This window comes from Myotis myotis, unplaced genomic scaffold (assembly GCF_014108235.1).
Source record: "Myotis myotis isolate mMyoMyo1 unplaced genomic scaffold, mMyoMyo1.p scaffold_m19_p_18, whole genome shotgun sequence".
Lineage (NCBI taxonomy): Eukaryota > Metazoa > Chordata > Mammalia > Chiroptera > Vespertilionidae > Myotis > Myotis myotis.
The window spans coordinates 29,342,151-29,361,193 of record NW_023416322.1 but is presented as its reverse complement, the minus strand read 5'-3'; the positions used below and the strand labels follow the sequence as shown (position 1 = coordinate 29,361,193).

The window sequence follows — 19,043 nt, the reverse complement described above, 5'->3', positions numbered from 1 at the left end:
AATCCCTGGATGCCTCACCCCCCTGGGCTAAGGAAGAAGTTGGGGCTGGGAAGCTTGGGTCCTCCCAAGGCACTGGGTGTACCTTAGTCGCTCTCTCTTAGGTCAGCCTCTTCTAGCTCAGGCTCCCCCTGCCCAGGGTGCTTCCAATCCCACCACATTCTGACTCATTGTTCTTAGTGCCTATGGTGGCTGTTCAAAAGGATGTGTTCGGGCCGGGGGCGGGGGTGTTAATGGGGGGATAAGGACACATTTGTAATACCTTAACCAATAAAGATTTAAAAAAAAAAAAAAAGATGTGTTCATGTCTACACCCTTGGCGCTGGCTCCACTGGGCAGTGCAGGGAGCTGAGCCCAGGTCGGGTCTCATTTCTAAAATCTGAAATCTTTACTACTGTGAAAATGTCGACATGGCCTGGTGTTCAGGGGACCCTGAGGCATCCTGGTGGGGTGGAGGATGGGGGCTTTGAGGGTCCCAGTGGAGCCTAAGCTCCCTTCTCTTTCTGCCTCCTCTATTCCTCCATTCCCAACAGTGGGTACAAGGAATTTCCCTCCAGTCACGGGCTCTCTAGCCCCACCTGCTGCTCACTGCAGTTCCAGCACCTGAGGCTTGTGTCCCATTTCTGCCACCCTCTGTCCCTATTGAGTGTCCCGGATAGAGTGGGACCAGGAGTCAGCCTGGCTCCTACGTCAGCCTTTTACTCATTCAGCCACCATCCACAGAGGACTTGCCATGCAGACACAAACAAGGCATTATTGTTAGAAGGGCACTGGGAGCACAGAGAAGAGAGTGATAAACTGGATCTTGAAAGTCCTAGGAAAGTTTAACAGACAAGGGAGAATATTTCAAGTAGAGGGAATAACAAATACAAAGGTATCCAGACCTAAAAGAGCATGTTGTATGCCAAGGAAAGCGTGTGTGAGTGGAAACAGGCCCAGGAAGGCTCTGGGAACTGTGATGGTGGCAGCAGCCACCATGGCCCTCTTACCTTGTAGGGCTGGCAGGCCAATAGGCCTGTAACAGCTGAGGCTTCATGGGGCCTATTTATTTATTTTTATTGATGTTTTTATTTTTAATTTTTTGTAGGGGTCACTGGCCCATCTTTGCTCAAGATCCAATCATTGAGTTTTGAGAGAGAAACATTGATGTGAGGGGGAAACATTGATTGGCTGCTTCTTACACACCTACTACAGGGATTGAGCCCACAACTCAGGCATGTGCCCTGACTGGGAATTAAACAGGCCACCTTGCCCTGGCTGGAATGGCTCAGTGGATAGAGCATCGGCCTGTGGACTAAAGGGTCCCAGGTTTGACTCCAGTCAAGGGCACATGCCCGGATTGCAGGCTTGATCCCCTGTGGGGGGCATGCAGGACGCAGCCAATGATTCTTTCTCATCATTGATATTTCTCTCTCTCTTCCTCTCCCTTCCTCTCTGAAATCAATAAAAAGATATTAAAAAAACAAATAAAACCGGACTACCTTTTGGAGTACAGGACAACACTCCAACCAACTGAGCAACACTGGCCAGGTTTCATGAGGCCTCTTTAAAGGATTTGCTTTGAGGGAAGAGTGAAGATAGAAAATAAAAAATGGAATCACTTTAACTAAGCTGCTAAAATTATCCACACTATGAAGGCTGAGGCATGAGGACTCTATTCTTGTTCTAACTAGCCTGGGGACTTAAACTTTTTGAACTTTCCAGTCCTGTATCAATGCCTGTAAATATGTTTGGACTTCCAGGTAACCTTCTGATTACCTGCCTGAAGGACTCACATATCCATTCAACCTGACATCCATTATATAGACCACCTGACATCTGAGTGATAACCATCCTGGACCAATCCTAAGGCTAAGAATGCTGGACTGATAGTTCACAAAAATGAACTTTTACTCTAAAAACTCAACTTTTCTTTCTTCTTTGGAACACTTGTGGGTTTTTTGCCTAGCGGTGTTCCAACTTTAACACCGTTTAATAAATCTTTCTTTTATTTCTCACAAAGCCTCCAGACTCTGAGTTTGACAACTTGATTCTTCATTTAGGCTTGATTAATTTATTTTATCTTTTAGTGTAAGGTGATTCTTGGCTTAAGATTTAAAAACATCTATGGCCCTAGCCAGTTTGGCTCAGTGGATAGAGCGTTGGCCTGCAGACTGAAGGGTCCCGGGTTCAATTCTGGTCAAGGGCACATGCCTGGGTTGTAGGCTCCATCCCCAGTAGGGTGCGGGCAGGAGGCAGCCCATCAATGATTCTCATCATTGATGTTTCTACCTCTCCCTCCTTCCTCTCTGAAATCAATAAAAATATATTTTAAAAATAAATAAAAACATCGACAGTGTAATATGAGACATATGAGAAATATATATTTGGTCTTGAACCCTGTTCCTGGCACAGAGCTTCTGAAACCCTAAGAATTTCATGTGATAAGAGCAATAATGGTGTCTTGTTATGTTAAAAACAAAAAAAACAAAACAAAAAAAAACACCCGTAGGATGGGGGCTGGTTGTCAATGGAGCCAACCATGTGATTAGAAGATTGGAGCTTCCTGCCCCATCCCTCTAGGGAGGTGAGAGGGGCTGGAGGTTGAGTTATGTTAATGATGTGCTTTTGGACCCCATCTAAAGGTTGCCAGGAGAACTAACCTTATGATTAAAGAGTTGGAAATTTCAGTTCCCACACCCTAACCTCCAGGGAGGGGAGAGGGGCTGGAAGTTGAATTCAAGCACCAATAGCCAATGAATTATTTAATCAGTCATGCCTATGTAATGAAGCTTCTATAAAAACCCAAACACATGGAGATGGGGGAGAGTGGAGCACCTGGAGAGGGCAGGCACCTTTGTGCCCTTTCCCCATACTTTGCTCTCTTCCATCTCTTCCATCTGGCCGTTCCTGAGTTATATCCCTTTCTAATAAACTGGTAATCTTGGAAATAAAATGTTTTGAGTTCTATGAGCTGCTCTAGCAAATTAGTGGGACCCTAGAAAGGGGTCATGGAAACCTGATTTATAGCCAATAAACCAGAAGCACAGGTAACAACCTGGACTTCCCATTGGCGTCTGAAATAGGGTAGGGAGGGTCTTACAGGACTGAACCCTCAACCTGTGGAATCTGATGCTCCTGCCTGGTGGGCTGTCCAGGCAGATAGTGTCAGAATTGAGTTGGTGTCCAATAATTGCTTGTTAAAGGTGTTAAAAAAGAAACAACAGTCCAAAATGAAGTCACCCTTGCTAAGCCACAAATCAAAATTTAACTAATTGCAATGTCAGCTTCTCCCAAACCAGTCAGGAATTACCTGGTCAGCACCAGTGAGGTAATCTGCCTGAGGGAAGGTGACCTTGCCTGAAATAATCCATTATTAAATTTCTTGTTCCAACTCTTTCTGCCTATAAAACCTTCCAATTTGTACAATTCCTGGGAGCACCCTTCTAGTTGCTAAGTGGGATGCTGGTCAATTCATGAGATTTATGAATGGCCTAATAAAGCTAATTATGTCTTCAAATTTACTAGGTTGAATTTTGTTCTTAGGTTTGTGTGTGTGTGTGTGTGTGTGTGTGTGAGAGAGAGAGAGAGAGAGAGAGAGAGAGAGAGAGAGAGAGAGAGAGAGAAACATTGATTTGTTGTTTCACTTATGCATTTATTGGTTGACTAGAGGCCTAGTGCACGAAATTTGTGCACAGGTAGGGTCCCTAGTGGCTGACACTGCTGGTTGGCCAGCCGCCTCTCCTTGCCCCAACCCCCTCACCCCCTCTCCACCCCCCGCAGTCCAACTCCAGTGGAGGGGACAATTTGCATATTAGGCTTTTATTATATAGGATTCTTGTACGTGTCCTGACCAGGGATTGAACCCCCAACCTTGGTGTATTGTGACGACACTCTAACCAACTGAGCTACTTGGCCACGGCTGAATTTTGTTTTTTTATAAAGGTATGGGGGAACACACACATACACATACACATTGAAATTCAATCCAGGAACCCAAAGGCACAGTGATGAGAGACACACAGTAAAAAGCTATCTGTGAGAGTCTTGGGTGAAACAAGGGCTCCCAAAATTCCTAAAGTTTTATCATTTTGAGTTTAACCAAAAGTATATCCTTTAAAGGAATTTCAGAGGAAAAACCAGGTCAGCAAATAGAGAAGAGAGGAGATGGGGGAGAGCTAGACAAGGAAGATAAAAGAAGATGACAGACCTCAGCCACCTCACACTTCCCAGTGCTACGGATACCAGAACCCCACCCTCAGCCTCTGACTCCTTTGTGATAAGCAGGAGTCCTAGAGTCTGACCTGATATTGGTCTGACCGAAAAATTCACCCATGGGTGAGGTGGGATAACAGCTCTCCAGGAGCACCACTTGATAAAACACCTGGAATCTCAGACCTCCTGACTTGCCCATCCTACCCCTTCCTCACGCTCATTGTTGTCGGCTGAATGGCACCAGGTGTCTGACAGGTGGGGTCAGACCAACCTTGGTACTGGTTCAGCAACCTCGGTACTTGGGTTCTGGCTAGGAAAGAATTCAGAGCAAGACCAAACTGTAAGAGAACATTTCTTGGGTAGATCACAGAGGTAGAAAAAGTAATGGCTAGAAGAAATGGGCTTAGCAAACAAGTTCCAGAGGTAAAGGAAGGGCCCTTGGAGCTTGGGATTTGGGGATGGAGAGAGAGCGGGAAGGGATAGAGAAAGGCTCTCTCCTGGGAGAGAGAGCGTACTGGGTCCTCCATCCTAAGGGGTTTAAGGGTGGAGATTTTAGGGGAGTCCCAGGGAAATATCCTAATAGAATATTAGCAGTTTGCCAGGTGTGTCCATTCAGGGTTGTGGTCTCCACTGATTGGTTGGACAGCACCAGGACAGGGGGTCATTATTCCATGCAGCTAGTCCTGAGGTCAGCGGTGGCTGATTTTGTTGCTTTTCTGGGCCTGGAGCTGAAATACAACTGAGGCCTAGATGTTATCTCTAGAGAGGAAAGGTCAGGGAGTCCTAACCTCATGGACCAAGGATATGCTAGGGAGGAAAAGTCACCCTACAATTATCCATTGGGGCTTTCCATCCTGGTGACCTTCTGTACCTGACCCCTTGTCCTTGCTCTACTCATGTCTGTCTAACTGCCTACAGCACCACCACTACTGCTGCCCTCTTCATTTCTGCCATTGAAGCTTTGTAGAGCTCCCCACACAAAGTTCTGGCCTCCCAGAAAGCAGGGTGAACTAGGAAATCCTTGTCCCTGACCTGAACCTAACAAGTTTAACTCTCAGGTCTCCCTCACCAGTAGAGCTACCACCAGATACCATTCTGTGCCCACTACCCCCACTACCACAAGAAGGCCCCTCTAATAACCCTGGCTGCCCTCTCTGCCCCATTCAGGGTCCACCGTGGGTGTAGGGGTGCAGCTAACCTGTCAGACAGAGGGTACTGTGTGTGGCTGTATTGCCTGAGCCAGACAGCTGTTCCCACAGCTTCCTCATGGACCTACCCCGCTACCCACCTTCAAATCGCCAGCAAGGAGGGGGCGGGTCAACCTAAGCACCGCCCAGGGGGTGAGGAGATGGGAGACAGAAGAAGGGGAGTTCTTAGGATCTCCTTCAGCTTTTATGGAAAAGCTAAGAACGGGAAAGCCACTGCAATGTGATAGAGGTGCAAGCTGGGAGGAGGGGGATTTTGTGCTGAATACCTTGTGTCATGATGCCTGGAATTTGATAAATGTTTAGAGAATGAATGAATAATTGAACCAGCACTGGCTTTCAACCTGTTATCAAACTTCAGGGTTTCTGGAAGACCCTTGCCCAGTCTCCCTCACAGAGCTATCTAAGGAACCAAGGAAAGAAGGATTCTAAAATTCCCTTTCATCTGAATGGTATTTTAGATGCAGAATGACCTGGAGAAGAAAGACTAGAGGCAAGATCAGGAGGCTGTTGCAATGGCTCCCTGAAAGATAAGAGCAAGTCAAGATGATAAGGAGTGGAAAGGAAAACATAAACCAAAAGTCATTTTCTTCAGAGAACCAGCTTCTTTTTTTAAAATAGTTTTAATTGATTTGAGAGAGAGACATCCATTTGTTTTGTTGTTGTTGTTAATCCTCACCCGAGGATATTTTCCCATTGATTTTTAGAGTGGAAAGGAGGGGGAAGAGACAGAGAAACATCGATTTTGTTGTTCCACTTATTTATGCATTTGTTGGTTGAGTCTTGTATGTGCCCTCATGGGGGATCAATCAATCCTGCAACCTTGGTGTATTGGGAGGATTCTCCAACCAACTGAGCTACCCAGCCTGGGCTAAAATATTCTTTTCACTGTGGCAAAATACACATTACACAAATATGAGCACTTTAACCATCTTTTAAAAATTTATTTTAGAGAGGAAGGAAGGCGAAGACAGAGAGGTAGAGAGAAACATCGATATGAGAGAGATACAGCTAACTGTTGCCTCTGGTATGCTCCTGATGCATTGATGTTTCTTTCTCTCCTCTCGTCCCCTCTAAAAGTCAATGAACGAAAATGAACGAATCCTTGGGTGAGGATTTTTTTTTAAGTGGACTCGTAAATTTGGAAACATAAAACTATACTATGAATGTAACCTGGTTTTCTCATAAATTAGGCTAGGAAGACTATGGCCAACTAGGGATTTAAGAATTAATTTTTCAATAAAAATAAATAAAAAAGATATTAAGGAAAATAAAAAAAATAATAATAAAAAGAATTTATTTTTCACCTTTGGAGAAAACAAAAAGTATCCGTCTCCCAAATTATTCCTTCCCCAGCTACTGAAGTCTGAAGATTTTGAAAACCCGCCCCTTCAAGGCCCATAAAGAACTACAACTCCCAGAGCATCAAACGCGCCGGCCTCCTCTCCGTCCTGCCGGCTCCAGGGACTACATTTCCCAGAAGTCCCTGGGGCTGAGCGGGGGCTCGCATGACTCGGGCGCCCCCGCGCGGCGCACTTCGACGGGGCTTCAGTTCCCGGCGGCCCTCGCGGCAGGTTCCGGGATAAGGGTAGTTCATGATGGCGGGGGCTGGTTCCGCCACTGTGTCCGGGGCAGGGACGCCGGTGGCGGGGCCCGCAGGCCGCGACATCTTCGCCGAGGGGCTCCTCGAGTTTCTGCGACCGGCTGTGCAGCAGCTCGACTCTCACGTCCACGCCGTCAGGTGCCCGAGAGGGGAGCTTGGGCGGGGCCTCGCGCTCTCAGTGTTTTGTGTGGGGCGGGGCCAAGAAGGGGCGGAGTCCAGAGGGGTTACTGCCGGGGTTCTGATGGGCCGAGAATATGGAAAAGCGGAGGCGGCAGAACGGCCTGGGGTGGGGGTGGGGGTGGGCGTGCGGCCGGCTGCTCTCAGCGCTTGGGAAATGCGCCGGGGAACAGGTGTCTTGAGTCCCGTTGCTTGACCCTGCAGGTCTTGCATTTCTTTGCAGAGAGAGCCAGGTAGAGCTGCGGGAACAAATCGACAACCTGGCTACCGGTGAGTAAGCATCCCTATGTACTCGGAATCCTAAAGCTTGCTTTCCGGTTCGGAAACTTAGGTTTTGCCAAAGTCCGTCCTCTGGGCTGAGTTTCTGTCACTTCCTTGCAGCATGGCAACGCTGCCTCAGATTCCGTTAAGTTTCTAGTGACTGTGGTCCTTGTGGTGCAAGAGCGTTTTCCGTCCTACTTTGCCAAAAAACAAGACATGCGCCAGCAGGTATTAGTTGCACCTTACATTACACCCACAGAGCTGTGCCGTATCAATGAGGATCAGAAAGTGGCCCTGGATCTCGACCCCTATGTAAAGAAGCTCCTTAACGCCCGGCGACGAGTTGTCTTGGTCAATAACATTCTGCAGAACGCCCAGGTAAAAGAATTTCCTGCCAGCAGTGACTCTGCTCTGCTTTGTAAGTTCTCAGTGTGTATCTCCACTTTTCAAGGGATGTCTCCCGTCTCCAACTCAACGAAAGTCATTTTTCAAGTCTTTGGGGAAAGGGAGTCCTCAACTAAATTAGTGTCTAGAACTGTTTATTCTTTTTTATTTCTTTAAATATTTTTATTGATTTCAGAGAGGGCGAGGGATAGAAACATCGATGAGAATCATCGATTGCACCCCAGTGGAGATTGAGCCCACAACCTGAGTATTTGCCCTGACTGGGAATCGAGCCATGACCTCCTGGCTCATAGGTCGACGCCCAACCACTGAGCCACACCAGCCGGGCTAGAACTGTTTCTTCTCACTACCCAGTGGCTCTTATTTACATTCTTATATACCTTAGGAGACCTACATTGAGATGGAGCAAGCCTAAGATATTTTACATGCCCGGTAACAGTGAGCCCTAAAGCCTTTCTTTCACAGAGCAGTTAAGATTACAAATTTGTCTTATAGGAGCGGCTGAGGCGGTTAAACCACAGTGTTGCCAAGGAAACAGCCCGAAGGAGGGCAATGCTGGATTCAGGAGTTTACCCCCCTGGCTCCCCAAGCAAGTAACAGAAGATGGGCCTCAGAATAGCTCAAGTACTATTCCCACCTGCCTCGTTTCCTTCAGGACACCCTGTTAACCCTGGGACATCAAGGCAATCCTATGGATTGTTTGAAGCACTTAACAGTCGTACCCATTTATGTGGGGGTCCACAGAAATCTGTTCAGGACTCAGGATCCCAAAGGATTTATTCCAGCTCTTCCTTCCAAGAATGAGCTGAGACCTCTACATTTTTTAAAGGTACATACTCAAGTTTCACCTCTACCTTCAAATCTAGTTAACCAGGGAGGGGCTTCTTGTTACATGGCTGGCAAAGTTGGTAGTTGTTGGGGCCTGGGCAGCACACCCTCTACCTGTGACTTCCCATTTTCCTGTTTATGCTTAGGATTTGAAGAGGGCAGGCAGTCACCCATCCACCCTGTTGTAGATTTCACTGGCTTGGACACAGTAGTCTTGCTGGAACCATTTAATTCAATAAATGCTTAAACAATACTCTAGTTTACTTTGGTATATGGAAAGGTTCCAAGGATCTCTGTACTTTAATAAATTCAAATACAGCTTCAAATTGTGATCTAGCATTCACAATGAAAATACTTGAGTAGCATTTTTTCAATGAAGAATACAGAAAGCAAAAAGGGTGGCCAGATACCACAGAAATACAAGACCAAGAAAGAGCCCTAGTAGGAAGTACTTTATTTTTCTTAGAAAAAAAAAAAATTTCCAGGCATGAACAGTTGACATTTCAACAACAAAGTACTGGTTAAGAGAGGTTTCAAGGACCTGGGGATTCTACAATCTCATGAAGAAAAGTTGGTAAACTGCTTCACTAGAGATGGGAGACTTCTGGCTACTAAGCAACATAAGAATTCAGTGGGATGACATTTCCTTCCATGGTTTATTTTTATTTTCTTTCCTGTCTCCCCCAGCCCTCAGAAATGCCACCATATAGAGCCCAGTAGCAGTTAGCTCAGGCTCCAATCTTCCCCTTGGGTAAGAAAGGGTGGAGAGAAGGGAGTCACTCCTGAGTCTCCATGCTTTCCTCCTCCTCTCCTTGAGGTGGTTCTTCTGTATTCTCCTCCTCTTCCTCCCCTTCCTTCTTCTCTGGTGGCTTCTCATAAGCCTTTTCTGAAGGTGTCACTATCACTCCATCCCAGGTAGATATTTCAGAAGCAAGATCTAGAAGAGAAAAAAGGTGTGATTTCAGACACATAGCCCAGCATACAAGTCATGATCTACACAGTGGAAATACTAAGACATCTGAGCAGTTGTCTTAGAGTCTGAGAGTTTCTTTGAGGACCACAGAATACCCTAAAGAACCTCCAGCCCAGGGATCACTCACAGCTGGCATCTCCCTCCTGGCCAAGGATCTTCCTAAAGCCACCATGTGAAAGGATTCGGACCAGAGTCTGAGCTGTGTAGCAGACCATGTCCTGGAAGAGAGCAAAGTGAGGATAAATAAGCAAATATAATCAAAACACCTTGTTTGACTAACATTCTCATGAAAACAGAGATGAAGATAACCTTTCAATTTCAAGCCTAAAGTATATGAGAACCCCCATATCCTTGACCCCTAAAGACCACATTCCCTTTGCCTTCAGACCCAGGAGTATTCAGGAATGGCGTACAACAGACCATTTCAGAGCTGTCCCAATACCTGCTGTTCCAAAGTCATGACTGTGTGTACTCTGAAGTTGCCACTCTCACAGGGGTCTGTGATACCCATTGACCCTGGCAAGAACAGTCCTGCAGCCAGAATCTGCAAGCAACGCCTGAAACACAGGGAGGTGTTAAAAGAGCAAAAAAGACAGTTTACCTCCAGTCCCAAACCCAGAGAAGCATGCCGTACCTGTATGCCACATTGAGGGCCAAAGGCTGTCTGGTGGGGTTGTTCATCACGGCATAGTGCCCCTGGAAAAGAATAAATCTGGTAGGTGTGCCATAAAACAAACTACAACTTTAAGCTGTCATGAGGAAAATTGGTTATTAAGGCCAAATCAACATGTTCACGTTCAGAAGGGATTCTGAAGTGACTGCTCATCTAGTCTGTCCTTTCCGTTATTACATTAGTAAAATGACAGCAATAATAAAAAAAGACAAAGGGGCATTAATAACGACTCTTTTACTCTAAAAAAATCTTTATTGGATTACTTGTCCAGCAATGAAATTTTTTTAAGTTTCACCAAACTTCAGATTCTGGTAGATGTCAGAGTATTATTAAATAGGGAAGATCAGGAACAACTGCCCTTTACTTACGAGTAGGTCAAGGATCCAGGGTGTGAGGGGCTCAAAGCCAGGAAAACGAATCCTCAGGTCCTTCAGAAGTCTGATGAGAACTTTAACTCTAAAGGTAGGAGGGACCCAGGGATTAAAAGTAATGACCATGTACTTCCACACCCAAGGTACACAGCTAAAGCTATTTCCAGAACTATGCATTCTCTCCTTTCAATTTCAATTTGAATTTTGCTTAACATAAAATTCAGAATCCAGACAGAAGGTTGGAGCCACAAAGGTCTGTCAGAGGAAGTACAGCAGTGTCCTGTACTGTAGTTAGAAGGGTTAGGTTATCTTAGCTCAAATAGTGAGGGGGGAACTCACGTGGACTGAGAAGCATTTTCTTCAAACCAGCGGGCATGTCGGATGGCTGCTAGGGCACTCTGCAACACCTTGATGTCCACTAGAAGCATGACAGGCCAAGATGAAACATTCCTATCATTAAGCAAGCAATTCAACCCCACCACCACAGTTCAGTAACTTGGAAGGACGACAGGATAATGTAATTCCTAAACCACACGTTTGCCCTGGCCAACTAGCTCAGTTAATTGGAGCATCATCCCATGCACCAAAAGGTTGTGGGTTTGCCCTGGCCATATAGCTTAGTTGGTTAGAGTGTCACCCCAATACATCAAGGTTGAGGGTTTGATTCCCCGGTCAGGGCACACACAAAAATCAACCAATGAATGCATAAATAAGTAGGACAACAAATAGATGTTTCTCTCTCTCTAAAATCAGTAAATAATTTTTTAAAAGGTTTGATTCCCAGACCAGGCACATACCTACAATGCAGGTTTAATTCCCTGTCAGGGTACATACAGAAGGCAACCAATCAATGTTTCCCTCCCCCTTTCCTCTCTCACTAAAAAATCAATAAAAATACATGTACTGGGTGAGGATTCAAAAATAGTAATGAAAATTAATAAACCACTGTTTCTCAGCTCAGCAAATCACTTGTCCAAAACTCACTACTTTTCCCCTAGACCAAATCTAGAAGCATACAAGATCCACAACGTTTTCCAAAAGCCTAACCCAACTCCGTAAGTATTTCCATAGTTCTTAGCCCTCAGACTGCTTTCCTGGTCATCCTATATTTGACAATTTCACTAGCAAGTTGGTAAACCTGTCTCCAAATTACAGATGGAGAAAACAAAGTTTGGGAGTAAACTTAGGTTGCAGAAGGTTTTATGTGGAATAGCAACAAGCTCAGTAAACTCAACAGCAACTGTATACCATCTTTTGAATTTCCTCCAAATTTCCCAGCAATGGAAAAAAAAAAGGGACTAACAATGGAGTTCTGGATCCAGTTTTCGGAGATTGGGTGGCACTGTTGTAATGAGAATCTTCACTGTAGCATCAGAAGAACTGATCTCAAAGCCAGTTTCATTGGTCAGCATGGTCAAAACTAAAAGAAAAAATTCAAAAGTTCTAACTCTCAGATTTCAATTAGTGAATTGATAGGTTTTCAAAAGCAGCAAGAGTCCAGAATGAGGATTTAGAATACAGAGTTTTGAAAGTAAAGATCATGTCAACAAAAATAAAATTAAAAAAAAGTAGAGATCAAGAGGATTTTGCACAAGGAAGATCTCGCCCACACTTCCCCAACATAAAGCTCTCCATTCACATTTCCTTCTGGCCAGACTTCGTTAGCTGTATACTTAGAATGACAGATCGGGCTCTTATGTCCACTAAACACGTGTTCAGCAACAAACTCAAACCTTCAGAAGGATCCTGTGCTCTTAGGCTTTCCACGACTTTGTTCCCTAGGGCAGCAACAGCTTCCACTAAAATGAGAGAAAAGGAGAGAAATTTGGGCTTTAAGGATCCCTATGCCTCAAATCTAACCGCTATGTTTGTTTCCATAGCCAGAAAGAGGTATACTCACACGTTGGCAAAATCTTTAGGATTACCACCAGGTCAGCCACATTATGTCCTGTAGTCATTGTTCCCTTTTTATATGATCCAACCTGTCGCACTTCTTCAATTTGCTGTTGGAAAAAAGGATTTCAGAGAGAAAGGAAAAAAAGTGAAAAGACTGCCTAGTTCCTCTCAGAGATCAGTTACAACACAGCTGCTTATTACCCAGATTTGGAAGTTGCAAAGGTCAAATCATGTCCCAAAACCATTAAGGAAAGCCTGATACATCATGGCTAGCTGAAAGCAGTAATACAAGTCTTGTCCCCAAGATCAGTACCACAAAGGAATTCCATTGTACACTCCCATGTAGGCATGGCTTTGATGGAAGAATTAAAAAAAACAGGAGCCAATGTAATTCCCACACGACCGAGGCTGCCCTTTTCCAGGACTAAATCATCAAAAACTCACCACTTCAAATGTCCCTGGAGCCACAATCAAATTGTCAATCACATTGTTTATTTTTGTCACCAGAGAAAGAATAGAGGCCTGAAAAACAGCAGGAAACAAAAACAACCTAAGGTGAGAAATTATAAGCAACTTCTCAGTTTGAATTATTTCCCCCTAATCCCTTCCATACAAGCTGAATCAATACCAATATAGGGCTTTGAAAACACTGACCCATCTGGCCTTGAATACGCTAGAAGGAAACTTTTTTTTATCTCAAAGATAGGATTCCCCAATAAAAATATGAACACATATGCAATCTGGCACTCTTCCTCCACCCACCATGAGAAATAAGGAGAACAATTTTAGAGTAGTCCATTTTGCTAGTTTTGTTTTCCATGGTTTCAGTTACCTGCAGTCAAGTGTGTTAAGGAAATATTAAATGGAAAATTCCAGAAATAAACAATTCATAATTTTTAAATTGTGCACCATCCCCCTCAGGACATGAACCACCCCTTTGTCTAGTGTATCCATGCTGTACATGCTACCTGCCCATAGCCCTGTCTGTTATCAGATCAACTGGAGGTGTCACAGTGCTTCAGTTCAAGTAACCCTTCTAGTTAGCTGCCTAAGGCTATGCCAGTGCCTGTGTCATTCACCTCACTTCATCATGTAGGCAGAGGATCGTATCATCCACATTATCACATGAAAGACAGTGAGCACAGTACAGCAGGAGATTTTGAGAGACCATAATCACAAAACTTTTATTACAGTATTTTATTATAATTGTTCTATTTTAGAAGTTATAGTTATTGCTATTAAGCTCTTACTGTGTCTAATTTGTAAATTAAACTTTACCACAGGTACATATGTATAGGAAAAAAGATGGTATATACAAGGCTCAGTACTATCTGCAGTTTCAGGCAAACAGTGAGGGTCTCAGAACATACAACCCACGTACAAGGCTGGGGGTAGAGGGAGAGGGAGGCTAATATAAACCTGTGAAGTTTAGGCTCTGATAACAGTAACCTCACCAGTAGTTACTCACTTCTCTAGCTTTCTCAGAGAAATCACAGGAAAAAAGCCGAAAGAATATACCTGTTCAGCAGAATTAGGAGCAAGGTCCTGATTTCTTTTCAGCAATGCCTCACTGAAGGAAGATTCATCAGGTGCTGGCTTAACCCGAGGGAAGGCCATTTCACACTAAACCAGAAATAAACAACTATTTATTATTTATCAAAATAATATACAGCCCTGGCTGGTTTGGCTCAGCGGACAGAGCATTGGCCTGCAGACTGAAGGGTTCCGGGTTCAATTCCGGTCAAGGGCACGCCCCGGTTGCGGGCTTGATCCCCAGTAGAGGATGTGCAGGAGACAGCCCATCAATGATTCTCTCCCATCATTGATGTTTCTACCTCTCCCTCTTCCTTCCTCTCTCTGAAATCAATTATATTTTTAAATTCTTTATTGTTTAAAAGTATTACATAAGTCTCCTTTTCCCCCTTTACCTCTCCCCGGCTGCTCCCACCCCCCAGCACATGCCCTCACCAACCAGTTATGCTCATATGCATGCATACAAGCCCCTCAATAAAAAAATATTTTTTAAAAATCATATACAGGGGAGATTACATTTTTGTTCCTACAACAGAAAAAACTGAAAACAAAAAAATCTTACAACACTTGTTTTTACTCCTTAAGATGTCCAAACAAGGATACAAACGGGAAGAAACAGCCATAACTTAAGCTCTTGCCACCTTTACGTTAACAGATAAGCCAGAGATACAATAACGATTCAGAACAAAGACTACAAACATGTTACTGCCCATAGTAGCCAAGGAATTAGCTTACCTACCCAGCTTACACTGTTTTTGTATGTAAAGCAACATGCAGCTGATTCAAAACCCCAACTCTATTCCCTAATCCCCTTTCCTCCTGCAACCATTTTCACAGGGAGATGCTGGGCTCCAGGAAACTGCAAGCGAAAAGCGGGCAGGCTCCGTGTCTGCCACCGGGGGACAGGGGCAGTGGTACTCACCAAGTAGAAATCAAACGGGATGTGGGGCACAAAGGGCCTGAACCTGAAGCAAGAGAAACAGTCCAAATTACTAACTACCGAAGATGAAGCCGCTTGGCAGGAGAGCTTGTGGCCTCTGAACCACAGCTGCATCTCACAAAAGCGGGTGCCAGGAGTCCGCCCCAGGCTCTTACTGGGGTGAGAGATGCCGGACACTCACCCTCCTCCCGGGCCTCCTCGGGAACCAAAGCGCCCGCCACGACCTCGGCCTCTGTCGCCCCTGGAAACGCATAAAACAAAGAGACTTCAACTCGTTTCCCCACCAGCTGGCCTATCATGTCAAGCTTGCCGGCCTCCATCTCCGAACTTTCCTGTGGAAACTAAGCATCCCCGTTCCCACTGGGATTCCTCCCCATTTCAAAAGCCCAACCTCACCCCTGACCTCCTCGATCTGGAGACGTTCATCACAGCCCACACCAGAGAACGACGGGGCCCCACTGCTGAGCGCCTCCAGGGAACACCCCATCATCCCGGGACACGCCAGCGCGGCCCCTGCAGAGACTAAAGGCTCTTCTTTCGTCATCGAGAGAGTGGACCATCTCCCGGGCACATCTGGTCAAGCACTTGGAGGATGAATGAGGCCGCGTTCAAGCCTCCTCAGGCCACACGGGGAGACGAGAGGGGTGCTCCTCCGGGGACCCGAGGACCCCCCTCACCTGAACCCCCAGAAACCGGGCTGTGGAACCCTCCACCCCAGGCCCGGGTTTCCCCGCCTCCACGGCCTCCGATCGCCCCCACTCGCCCAGACCCGGAGTTCTCAGGGCAGCCCCTCGGCACGTGGTCCTTCCCGGCCCCCCGACTCCTCCGGGCCCACCTCCCCAGCGATTTTGGCCACATACCCCCACCTTTCCAGACCCCCTCCGTGTCCTCACCTCATGGCGCCCCAGACCCTGAACAATGGAAGCCACACCAACCGCCCCTCTCCTCCGAGCTGCCGCCAGGCGCAGAGGCGGCGTGCCGGTATGCCAACAAGCCACGGCGCGATTGGCTCCCGCCTCGCTCCTCCGCTTATGCCTATTGGTTTACCGTAGAAAACGGGCTTGTAAACCAATTAAAAATCCCTGCTGCGCCAGGAACTAGCCAATCAGATTAGACTACACAGTAATGACGATTTTTTTTTTTTTTTTCACCAGACGTTCGACGGCGCTGCGTAGAGAGAGGACAGAGATTACGTAGGAAACTTTCTATAGGAATCAGGAGGCGCTCTCACCCGCAGAAGCAGAGTGGCGCAGCGGAAGCGTGCTGGGCCCATAACCCAGAGGTCGATGGATCGAAACCATCCTCTGCTAGCAAGACTTTTTCTTTTTCCCTTCACTAGAATAAAGAGAATTTTAACTTTTTCAGTAAAAGTAAACGCCATCCTTCTACTTTTTCCTCCCTCGAAAAATGCAATCTTTTGAGGCCGTTTTTGCCATTAGCAAGTGAAATGAGGAGATAGGAAGGGACTTTAAGCAGCCATGGACACTGCTCAGACGAAGCGGCTCTGAGAAAAGGAGGCGTGTGTTGACTGAATCAGAGGGTGAGGGACTAGAAGGGAAACTGAGGCAGCTTCGCAAAGAGATTTCAGAGAAAGCGAGCAAGGGAAGAAGCAAGGCGAGAAGGACCCGGGCCATCCCCGTGGCAGCTTCCCCGCACTTTTCTTTCCTCATTCTACAAACGGACGGATTTGACCCTTATGCGAGGTTTCACCACCAGTTACAGACACCGATATGCTGTATTCGCGTTTAAATCAGATTACTACGTGCTTTGCCTCTCCTGTAATACATTTTCTCCCCTGCTTGCCTCCTTTTGCATTGATTAATGTTTATTATCCCCTCCCCGCCTTTGTTAATTGAAAGTTACTCTTCTTCTTCTCTTATATTGGCTACCCTAAAAATTACAACATGCATCCTTGACTTATCTAATACTTTTTTACTTTTCCCGTAAAAAATGCAGGAATAATTGGTCATCACTCCCTTCAGAATTATCTGCTATTGCTGTTGTTGTAATTCTTTTAAATACTTTATTGATATATGATTTAGTACAACAAATGCACAGATCTCAAGCCCACAGCTCGATTATTTTTGAGTAATATATTCCGTCTATAGCACCAACTGAGGTGATGATGTTTTTATCACCTCAGTTTGCTCATACCCCTTTGCCCTGCCACTAGAGGCAATCTCTCTTCTGATTTCTGTGATCATAGATTAGTTTTGTCTGTTCTTGAACTTCAAATAATTGGACTCACACTGTATGTACTCTTTTTTTGCCCCAGCTCCAGTTTTTGCATTTATCAGTAATTTGTCCCTTTTTATTTGAATAGCATTCCATTGAATAATTATACCACAGTTTGTCCTTTCTCCTTTTTAAAAATACATTTTTATTGATTATAGAGAGAGAGAGGAAGGGAGAGGGATAGAGAGATAGAAACACTGATCAACCGCCTGCTACAGGCCCCCCACTGTAGATCAAGCCCACAACCTGGGCATATGCCCTGACTGGACACACAGGTGACCTCTTGGTGAATGGGTTGATGCTCAACCACTGAGCCACATAGGAAGGAGTGTGTCTGTCCTTTCTCCTTCTGATGAATTCAGGACCTCTAACCAACTGAGTCACAGACAAACACATTTGGGTTGCCATTATAAATAAAACTGCTATGGACATTTTTATTTTTATTTTTATTTTTTTGCAGAATTCTTGTGGTCAGATGCGTTCACTTCTCTTGGGTAGGTGTAGGTATACATGTGCACACAATTTAATTATCTATATATTTTCAGTCCCACAAGACATTAATGTTTATTAATTAAATTAGTGGTCATTTAGATTTACCATTTTTTAAACTTTATTTGTATTGTTGACTAAATTTAACATTTTTTTAATTTTTTATTGATGAGAAAGAGAGAGATTTGTTGTTCCACCCATTCATGCACCCAGTCAGGGGCTGCGCCCTTGATTGCTTCCTGCAACTCCAAACTCTCACCTGGAATAACATTCCTCCTGCTTGAGAATTAGTGTCCCTCTGCTGGTCGCTTTCTTGGTTTTGGTTTGTATTAACACATCTTTATTTCACATGTGTTTTCGAAGGACATTTTTTTCTGGGTATGGCTTCCTAGTTGGGAGTTATTTTCTTTCATCACATTTACAATGTTATTTTACTGTCTATGGCTTCCCTTTTTTTTATATATAGTAAAGGTGGAAATTTATTGAAGAACAAGTACAGACTCCCAGGTGGGGAGAGAGAGGGAAAGAGTCCCACTGAGTCCCTTTTCCCTACAGTTTATAAAGGCTGCAGATCTTTGTGCCTTGATACCCCCTCTGATTGGCCACTATTCCCTTAGCGTGGTTACTACAGCAACTCCTGAGCTTAAGCCTCACGTGAAGTTCCCTACTTCTTGTGGCTTCCCTTTTTACCTTAAAACAAAAAGTTGTCAATCTAATGGTTTTTCTTTTGAAGGCAATTACTACTCTTTTTTATTTTTTTATTTTTTTCAACTTTTTTATGTTTTAAACATTTTATTTTTATTTAATTTCCTGCAGTTTCATTCTGATGGGTTTAGATATGGATTTTTAAAATCCTATTTGAGGTTTGTTGCACTTGGAATTTGTGGCTTAATGTATTTCATCTACTTTTTAAGATCCTCAGCCATAATCTCTTCACATATTGTTTCTATCCTATTATTTTCCTCTGTCTGGGCTCCAAATAAAGGTGTGTCAGACTTTCTCACAGTATCCTCTATGTCTCTAACCTTCTCTTAGGTTTTTCATCCCTTTTATTGTCATTATGAGAGAGAAAAACATAGATTTGTTGTTCCACTCATGGCTGATTTCGTCTTTGTATGTGCCCTGACCAGGATGGAGCCTGCAACCTGCCACAACATTGGCATACTAGGAAGTCACTCTAATCTACTGAACTACTCAGCCAGGGCTTTCTTCTGTTCTTTCTTTTGAATCATTTTATTGATTCTCAGTGTAGTTTAACTTGCT

General features: G+C 44.8%; 2 protein-coding genes, 1 long non-coding RNA gene and 1 other non-coding gene across 5 annotated transcripts; 3 read left to right on the top strand and 1 right to left on the bottom strand.

Annotated features, from left to right (window-relative positions):
- Window positions 1-6,943: 6,943 nt before the first annotated feature.
- SNAPIN (SNAP associated protein) lies at window positions 6,944-8,923 on the top strand. The gene is made up of 4 exons (XM_036343537.1): window positions 6,944-7,137; window positions 7,400-7,446; window positions 7,697-7,815; window positions 8,338-8,923. The coding sequence occupies exons 1-4, from the start codon at window positions 6,992-6,994 to the stop codon at window positions 8,437-8,439; spliced, it is 414 nt and encodes a 137-aa protein (XP_036199430.1). The 5' UTR covers window positions 6,944-6,991; the 3' UTR covers window positions 8,440-8,923.
- A 182-nt stretch (window positions 8,924-9,105) lies between these two features.
- On the bottom strand, window positions 9,106-16,070 carry ILF2 (interleukin enhancer binding factor 2). Of its 2 annotated transcripts, none has more exons than XM_036343534.1 (14): window positions 15,950-16,070; window positions 15,238-15,297; window positions 15,039-15,081; window positions 14,102-14,206; window positions 13,028-13,105; window positions 12,588-12,690; window positions 12,421-12,486; window positions 11,991-12,107; window positions 11,027-11,105; window positions 10,685-10,772; window positions 10,278-10,339; window positions 10,086-10,200; window positions 9,771-9,861; window positions 9,106-9,607 (listed from the first exon to the last, which is right to left on the bottom strand). In XM_036343534.1, exons 1-14 carry the CDS (start codon window positions 15,952-15,954, stop codon window positions 9,447-9,449), a joined length of 1,173 nt encoding a protein of 390 aa, XP_036199427.1. In that variant the 5' UTR covers window positions 15,955-16,070; the 3' UTR covers window positions 9,106-9,446. The 2 variants fall into 2 exon arrangements, with proteins under 2 accessions (XP_036199427.1, XP_036199429.1); XM_036343536.1 differs by lacking the exon at window positions 15,950-16,070 and adding an exon at window positions 15,453-15,471.
- Window positions 13,089-16,412, top strand: LOC118673087. The gene is made up of 2 exons (XR_004973300.1): window positions 13,089-13,138; window positions 14,954-16,412. It is a non-coding gene; the product is annotated as an uncharacterized LOC118673087 (long non-coding RNA).
- Window positions 16,295-16,366, top strand: TRNAM-CAU. The gene has a single exon. It is a non-coding gene; the product is annotated as a tRNA-Met (tRNA).
- Window positions 16,413-19,043: the final 2,631 nt, after the last annotated feature.

Coding starts and splice junctions, on each gene's coding strand:
- SNAPIN (XM_036343537.1), top strand. CDS start 6,992: ATGATGGCGGGGGCTGGTTCCGCCACTGTGTCCGGGGCAGGGACGCCG. Junction 7,138..7,399: donor TCTCACGTCCACGCCGTCAG/GTGCCCGAGAGG, acceptor ATTTCTTTGCAG/AGAGAGCCAGGTAGAGCTGC. Junction 7,447..7,696: donor AATCGACAACCTGGCTACCG/GTGAGTAAGCAT, acceptor TTACACCCACAG/AGCTGTGCCGTATCAATGAG.
- ILF2 (XM_036343534.1), bottom strand. Junction 10,340..10,684: donor CCTGGATCCTTGACCTACTC/GTAAGTAAAGGG, acceptor ATTCTTTTCCAG/GGGCACTATGCCGTGATGAA. Junction 10,201..10,277: donor GCCCTCAATGTGGCATACAG/GTACGGCATGCT, acceptor CCTGTGTTTCAG/GCGTTGCTTGCAGATTCTGG.